This window comes from Cucurbita maxima, unplaced genomic scaffold (genome assembly GCF_002738345.1).
Source record: "Cucurbita maxima cultivar Rimu unplaced genomic scaffold, Cmax_1.0 Cma_Scf00026, whole genome shotgun sequence".
NCBI classification, from domain to species: domain Eukaryota; kingdom Viridiplantae; phylum Streptophyta; class Magnoliopsida; order Cucurbitales; family Cucurbitaceae; genus Cucurbita; species Cucurbita maxima.
In genome coordinates, this window is record NW_019272042.1 from 661635 (window position 1) to 669857 (window position 8223).

The 8223-nt window shown below is 35.3% G+C and overlaps 2 protein-coding genes across 2 annotated transcripts in view; one reads left to right on the top strand and one right to left on the bottom strand.

Moving 5' to 3' along the window:
- The window catches only part of LOC111498856 (protein transport protein Sec24-like At4g32640), a 15770-nt gene that overhangs the window by 2771 nt on the left and 4776 nt on the right, over window positions 1-8223 (bottom strand). Inside the window, exons 9-20 of the mRNA XM_023150210.1 lie at window positions 7458-7538; window positions 6502-6579; window positions 6301-6393; window positions 5526-5580; window positions 4694-4770; window positions 3947-4018; window positions 3756-3839; window positions 3192-3311; window positions 3031-3099; window positions 1320-1397; window positions 646-784; window positions 177-341 (exon numbers count right to left, since the gene is read on the bottom strand). Coding sequence (XP_023005978.1) covers window positions 177-341; window positions 646-784; window positions 1320-1397; window positions 3031-3099; window positions 3192-3311; window positions 3756-3839; window positions 3947-4018; window positions 4694-4770; window positions 5526-5580; window positions 6301-6393; window positions 6502-6579; window positions 7458-7538 — 1111 coding nt within the window. The remainder of the gene's footprint in view (window positions 1-176; window positions 342-645; window positions 785-1319; window positions 1398-3030; window positions 3100-3191; window positions 3312-3755; window positions 3840-3946; window positions 4019-4693; window positions 4771-5525; window positions 5581-6300; window positions 6394-6501; window positions 6580-7457; window positions 7539-8223) is intronic.
- Window positions 5911-8223, top strand: part of LOC111498857 (surfeit locus protein 6-like) — a 10756-nt gene continuing 8443 nt past the window's right edge. Inside the window, exon 1 of the mRNA XM_023150211.1 lies at window positions 5911-5929. The gene's annotated coding sequence lies outside the window, so the exon portion shown is untranslated. The remainder of the gene's footprint in view (window positions 5930-8223) is intronic.

Sequence of the window (8223 nt, forward strand, 5' to 3'; positions counted from 1 at the left end):
AAAAAAAAAAAAAAAAAAAAAAAAAAAAAAAAAAAAAAAAAAAAAAAAAAAAAAAAAAAAAAAAAAAAAAACTCTTAACAACCTAGTGGGGAGAAATTGGGTTTCGAAGGAAAGAAAATTATGGGCAAGAAAATCGTCGGCCAATTAGACAGGTTTAGGTATGGATAAATACACACCAATGGTATAAAGTGGCAGTAGCTTTAGAGCCTCCGGCAGAATGAGCTGTCCAGATGATGATACCGTTGCACAATACTTGCGGTATGAAAGTAGAACATTGACACACAGATTTGTAATACGCTCCCGAATTTGCAGGAGTGGGGATGAAGGAACTTCAGCCGCCGCTATAAAAATCAGATAAAGATATATATAAGTATTGAGGCATATAGCATTGAAAGGGCAAAGTATGAGGTTGATGCCAGCGACATTAATAGTTTGTTCTCAGCTAATCTTATCTATCATCTGATCACAATGAAATAAACCACAAAGCGGTCCTAAATGTAAATATGAGATCAGTGATAATAACAGCAATCTCGTCTCTTATTAAAAAAACAATACAAAAGAAGCTGATTACAGCAACAAACTGCAAAAGAAAATTATTAAAAAAAAAAAAACAAATACAAAAAACCCCGACCAAAGTGAAAATACCTTGCTTTAGAAAACATGCGAACTGAGTGTCCAAGTCAGCTGATCGGAAGAGGTTATTCAGCATACTGGTGCAAGGTAAAGATATAGTGGAGACACGAATTCTCCGCTGACCAAATATTGTAGTGTAGAGTAGCGCACACTACAATAGTAAATGAAAGTAAAAAAATCAAAGATATCAATCTTAACAAGCCGTTTCAATTTAATGGCAGAATACCAGTGCAAACACATCAATGAAATGTTTATGTTTCCTATCGAAAAAATAATAGTACTAGTGCAAAAATATCAACCAAGTGGCAATAAGACAGCCATCATCTCAACTATAATTGCAGTCTGGTTTAATTCTGTCCCTTCACTCATTGGGCATGACAAATTAGATGTCTCTTTGAAGTTTTCTATTGAAAAATCATGAACTTCAGCCCCCTGGGGCAGTTAATTGTTGAAGAAGTGGAATCACAAAGTACAGATAAGTCATGAATTTCTAAGAATGACATGCATTAAATGAGTATGAAGTTCTGCGGAAGAGGAATTTCTAAGAATGAAATGCATTAAACGAGTATGAACTAAATGCATAATACTTTTACGTATGTTGCCTATAATTTATAGTATCCTTTTGGCAGGGGATGGGAGGTGAAGGAAAAAAGAGGGGAGGAGAGAGAGAGAGAGAGAAACACTACCTGGAAAGCACATTCTGAGCCATCCTGTAACTTGTCATCATGTTTTAAAGTTACCATTATAGTCTTGTCACAATCAATCTGTAACAAAGAGGATCATGGTAAGAACAATCACAAACCAAAAAGCAGTACATAATTTTATGGCAGCAAGGAAATAATAGCATCATGCCATGCTAGTATACAACAACTATAAAGATTTAGCTTTAGAAAACAAATCATAACATACAAAAGCCAATGCTAATGGAACCAGTTTGATGAAACTGGAAAGGGAAAAGGTACAGGTATTAAATAAATACAAATCAAAAGTTGGCCAAACCATCTTGACACGTGGGAATGATCCTTGATTGAGCTATTTGGTTTTGTCCATGGGATGAAGAGGTGATGGGTGAAAAATAGACGAACAGCCTTTCAGAAAGATTGGGTCAAAGTACTAGATATTCCCCCCATCTTTGGATAATTGGGTTGGTTCAGGGATTGCTGGCTCTATGTGGGGGTCAACGGAGGGGGCAAAAAGGTTTTGATTGAAGAGGAAGGGGATGAGGAAATTAGTTTAAAGCTTATAGAAACAACAATGGATTCATTTTGATGGGATGCTTCCTTAATCTAGAGAAAGGGGTTTTCCCCATAAGGTTCATACCCATGGACTGATCTCAGGCAGAGATAGGGTTCTGAGATAGGGCTAACTTGAAGAAGGTGTACACTGAGGTGAAGGTCCCCGGCTGCCCAATGCTTCTAGCAAGAGGTGACATGGATAATTCTCAACCACGTACAAAAATAGCCATTTAAGGTAAACTCTCAAATAGAGGACAAGTGTTCATTTTTGGCACTCTTAGAATCCCATGACGTTTGGGCCTCTCCATGACTTGTGCCCAAATTTTCGTAAGAGAAAGGCTAAAGTCTTCCTCTGGTGGGTCGTCTTCTAATTTAGTTGGGCAATATTTTGGGTAGGGTAACTCAGTTTCTGGGTTGGGTATGCCGAATGTTGCAGGCCTTAAAAGAAAAAGGGAAGCAAATTATGAGCGATCAACTCGAGAATTCAATCATTACTTAGGCGGCCTCACAATTCTTTTAAGGTGTTCAGCTTCAGCTTTGTTAGCCCTCGAGTTGCAAGAAGGCGTTTGAGGAGCTTTTCTTTCATCCGCTCTTTTGTGATAAAGGACAGTTTTTGTAACAGGATGGAGTGCACTATTTTGGAGGGGCTTTAGGGCAAGAGAAAACAAACTCTTCAGAGTGCGCAAGAGATCTTGTGATGTTTGGTCCCTTGTTAGATTCATTGTTTCTCTTTGAGTCTCTGTTTCTATGCTCTTTTATAACTTTTCATTTGGTCTTATTTCTCTTGATTGGAGTCCCTCCCTGTAGTCTGACTCAAGTTTCTCTAGGCTCTTTTGTAACTATTCATTTGGTCTTATTTCTCTTGATTGGAGTCCCTTTACTGTAGTCTGATTCCTTTTAGTGGACATTTTTTTTCTCATTTTTCCCTCAGCGAAAGTCAAGTTTTTTCATCAAAAAACGTTGATCCAACAATTTAACAAACCAAGAAATGAAATTTGCAAAATAGTGGGAGCATTGAAATATATAAATGTAGCACACACATGCTCTTGAAATTTTTTACTTAACATGGGAAAATATCATGGACAAGATTGGTTGGGATCAGTCACTATTCTAAAGATTTGCTTATTATTTTAGATAAGTAACAATGTAGAGAATAACATACTCCGGGTAAGTCAACATCTGTAGGAATGCGTTTACAAAAATTTCCATGGTACTCTTGTACTTGAATTCCCTGCAAAAGGATAAAATCACAGCTGATTTCACAAAAGAAAGAAAATGAAAGCCACCAGATCTTTACTAGTTGAAAGTAAACAAAATAATCACCTGGCTGCATCTAACACGCATCACAGCCTCAAAGCCTTGAGGCCTTGTGATATTCCATCTAAGATCATTGTAGAGCTTTGCTGGATCTGAAAGAACTGAGAAGGGGTAATAATAATATACCTGTAACACAGTAGATATCCAATTAAGTAGGGGAAATATTTAAGATGAGAATTCCACTTTGCTTTAGGAAATTTGAAGGAATTGTTGAAAAGAAAATATATTTAAATCAATAACCAATGTATTATTTAATCCTGTTTAAAACTGAAGTTACGAACTCAACCATAAATATGAAACTGCTTTAATTGATGACTCAAAAAGGTAGTATAATTGGAATGCAAAAGACATGAAGTAAGAAGAATAAAGGAGGCTGAGACTATTCTTATTTAATATTTGTTGGCTTGTTAACTAAAAGTAAGAAAGAAACTAACTGCCAGATGAGTAAAGACAGCCGACCACACCATGGCAAGAATACATGAGATTTCTCATCAGCAGAGATGCAGGACTATATTTGAAGTAGTAGTCCAAATGTATATCTCGAGAATTACCAAAAACACACACACATACCTGGCCCCCAGTAGTCCTTGCAATGACAGAAATAGAAGCAATGTCGATGTAACTCTGGGTAGTGAGGAACACGTCAACACAGACCTAGAACAATCGTGGAAGACAAGAATAGATCAGAAAACTCTGACCAGTGCCAGCAGATAAATCCTATCATATATCACCGACAACATGACAAGAAAGATCGCACCCACCTGATACTCTGCCAGTTCAATTGCCATTGTCTTGTAAGCCATATCAGCTGGTTGTAGTAATTTATGAGCCTCCTGAAAAAAAAAAGTGTACAGAAAATGATGGCACTAATTTTCAATTAGTCGTAAAATAATGAACTTAATATTTTTACAGTGAACAACAGTATGCTAATGCCTGAAACAAAGAAAAAAAACTTTGAAGTTAACACAAAAAAATAACGTAGGGTAGGATTAATCATTGATTGCAGCCTTTATGCGATCGGAAAATATGCTGTACAACACAACAATGATAAAACAAAAATGGGATCCATTGCCACCCAGAAAGGTTCAATTCATAATTAGAAAACCATAAAATTTTAATATGTTGCTGGGCATCTTTATATGCGGCTTGCTGGGCGTAGAATATTATTTACAGGCTAAAGGAAACTATTAACAATGTTCAAACTTCTAAGCTGTAAAGTCATTTACTTTCAACCAATAATTTCCTGCTAAAAATCTGACTTGGAAAAAGGAAGGCCAATTTGTATGACCAAATAAGACGAAAGAAAGTTTTCTTCCAAGGATAGTTTATCTATCCAACCACATGGTGAAGGATCCTCACACCCAGATCCCAATAGAACATTTGTACAATCGTACATCGGTGACTTTCTTTCAACCTGATAATATTATGCTCCTAAATTTAAATGCAAAAAGTGGCAACACAATCTTCTTAAAAGAAAACATAGACAGCACAAAAGTTCAGAAGAATACCTTGTCCCCAGAAGAAATATTTGTTCTTCCTTCAGCCTCCCTAGCAGAAAGAGCTCCAATTCCAATTGATGGCAAGACTGTATTTCACAAAAAGTAAATAAATTAGATTAGGAAAATAGTCTTTGCAGCATAACCACTAAGTGGTGCTAAATAAGAAAATAGTCATTTTCATTTCTATTTTTAGATATTTCCTTTGTTTTAGGAGGATGCTCCTCTACGATTGAGTCATAGTTCCATTGATGTAGCAATGATTATTACACAACTTGTATAAATAGCCAAACATCAATGAAGATAGTTCCTAAAAATTTACAACTTAGTCTTGAGTACTTCAACTCAGAGGTATTAAGGTTTTCTCTATTTGAGCCTTACAATTATTCGAAATAGGTCAAAAGAAGAATTCTACTTCTTCCCCCCACCACACAAACACCGTCTACCTTAACTGGATCGCGAACTCATCCTATCCACTTCTCACTCTCCAGCCCCACACTATCCTCATCCCTATTCTGTTATAAGCAACTCTTTCACAGTTTATGAGTGGCTTTTATCCAACCTAATATCAAATAATGTGTATACCATTGTAGCCTTTTCACCTTGTTTCAATTTAATATATACAAAAATACAAATATATTTGCATATTGAAATCCAACACTATTCGTCTATTGTCTAACTTGCGCAGAACACTTACTCGAGGTTGTCCATACCAAACGGCGCACAAATAATAGAAATAATTTTCATGCTAAAGAAAAAAATAGCAAAAAATAAAAAAATAAGAACAAAATAAAAGACAAACTGCAATACATCCTTGATAAAAGAATATGCATTATGAACTTGCCTGACTGGAATACCAAAATTTTGCCTCCAGTATTTTTCATTGCCATGAAAGCAGCCTAACAAATAGAACAAGCAAACTATTATCACAATGCAAGTATAATTTTATTTTCAAGTGAGAAATTTTCTATTTTACTGACCTAGAAAGCAAAAATCAAAAAGGGGTAAAAACAAAATCTAGCTTTTGACTAGTGAAGTAACAGTACAGTCTACATGATGAGTGAATCTCAGCCAATTTTTTTTAATAAAGCTGATCAATATTGAGCAATCAGCACACACATCTACTCTTTGCCTAATCTGTTAAATTAGCAACAAAATAAACACAAAGTTCTCTTTACGGAACTGTTTCATCATCGACCTTGGCATACCCTTAGAACACAGAAACATATCAATGCAAAGTACATGGGGTACTTTTAAAAGCTTTTGTATAGGTGGTTTGTGGGATTTTTGGGCTGACTTTTTTCTTCTCTGAAGACTACTATAATTTTGCAGCCGCCCTTTTTTCATTTGAAGGGTATAGAAGGGGTGCTTTTACCACTTAAAGTATATCTAACGTAAATATATAATAATTTAAAAGAATCATATAGCTTTGCCCAACTACTCTTTCTCTTCTTTTCTTGTCTTTTCTTTTTTTTTTCTTTTTTTTTTTCTCTTCCTTTTTGCCGTTGGGAGGAGGTTTTGATTGGCAAAAAAGAACTATTCTAAGACATTTTTGTTCAGAATATGAACAAGTACAAATTGAAAAGTAGCCAACGATAATAGTGCAACAGAAAACGTACTTTGATTGCAGCACCAAAGGCTGATTCGGTGGTTCTATTACTCTGAAACATAGTAGGAATACTTTCGAGCAACAACTCCAAATGTTGGCGGCACTATGCCCACAAAAAAGAAGTGACATTATTAAAGAAATAGGAAAGGTAAGAAAAAAATTAAATCTAGTGATCAACCTCATCAACATCAAATATTTTGGAGAATCTAACCTCTGAAAGTTGAACAATGACATCAGACTCCAGAGGAGTATAAACATCTTGTACATCAGGAACTATGAGCATCAAAGGCTGAAAAGAAATAACAGAACATCAATAAACAAGTAAAAAAATCGGAGACTATCAGTTAGCCTTCTTAATGAAAACTGTATGCATTCAAAGAATCTCCCTAATTAATTCCATTGAGGCCAAGGGCAGGGATTGTCCAAAAGTATTAGGAACAAATATCTTCTTTAACAAATTCTGGATGATACCTAAATTAAAAGTTGTACGCCCATTGATGAGCACTTATAGTTCATACTGTTACTGGAATTTGTTACCTAATTTGCAGCTGAAAGTTTATCTTGAATGGAATTTGTGTCGTATTAACGTTGACCAGACCAGGATCACTAGGTTTCAAAAGTTGGTTTTAGCTGTGGTGGAGATTAAAGAAAAAAACCTGCCCTCTCAGTACCTTCTCTCTCCTATAGGATTTTTGTTTTCCTCTTTTGGAAGTTCATCTTCAGCTTCATGCTTATACGGACTGAAGACCAAATGAACATTTGATACTTTACAGGATTTTCTCTTTTACAGAGGAATGCAGGTTCAAGAAAACGGACCAGATGAAAGCTAACAACTCAAAAAGGGATGCATGAAATAATGCTCATGGCTCACCTCACTAGGACTCAAACAGGTTTCAATTATCCAAGGCTAGGTTCGAAAGAACAAAGATGAGTTAAATGTTCCAAAAACAAAATAACTACAAGAATCCGGAAGAGAAACAAGTACAACTAAATTGACAATACTTGTGTATTCGTTCATCTATTTTCTGAAATGATCTGATTTCCTTTCCATCTATCTGCCGAATACCAGTTATTACATTCATCATCAAGATGCCTTAGTTTTCTTTTCACCCTCACAACAAAAGAAATGCCTAAAATGGAGATAGATAACAATGATTGAAATGTGACCTGTTGTAGTGCTCGTTTCAGATTGTAAAAGTGAATTGTTGTGTCAAATGTTGCAATCCCGACAAATGTACGAGGACCTTCCTGGAACATCACAGTGTCATCAGTCACTAAGATAGAAAAAATAAAGCTCATATATGGCTAAAATTGGACGAAACAGGGGGGTAAAAAAATATTTTCCAAGATCGTCAATATAGATCCTATTTGTAAACATCAATATAAGCCAAATCCAACAACCACTCACTAAAACACACAGGAAAAGAACAGGAAAAAATGATAAATAACACTCTAAATAGGGAATATCAAATTATTCAGAAAAATACAGACAAGCAAAACAAATAAAAGCTTTTGCAAATGGCTAAGTTCCTCAACCTCAAGGTGACATCGTTTTTAGATTTCGTACAGGGTCCAATTTATCAAGGGCATTCAAGAACTGAAAGATTTGCAGTAAAAGATTGTTTGATTACGTATAAAGAATTTTACCAAAGTTCACAGCATTTAGATTGTTACAAAGAGTCAAATTAACAAAAATGGCAATCCATAACAGAAAAGAGAATGTAGTCACTTATAAGAGACAGAACAAACCCTGACAGAATAACATAACAACTATGCATAGGTCACACAAGGTAACTCCATCTGAAGATAGTGAAACAATAGAGACAGAGGCAAACTTTAGAATGAAATCCGTCCAAGGTTTAATTGCATAAACCAGATGTTGAAAGCAAAAAAAGAACCAAAAAAAAAAAAAAAAAAAAAAAAAAAAATTAAA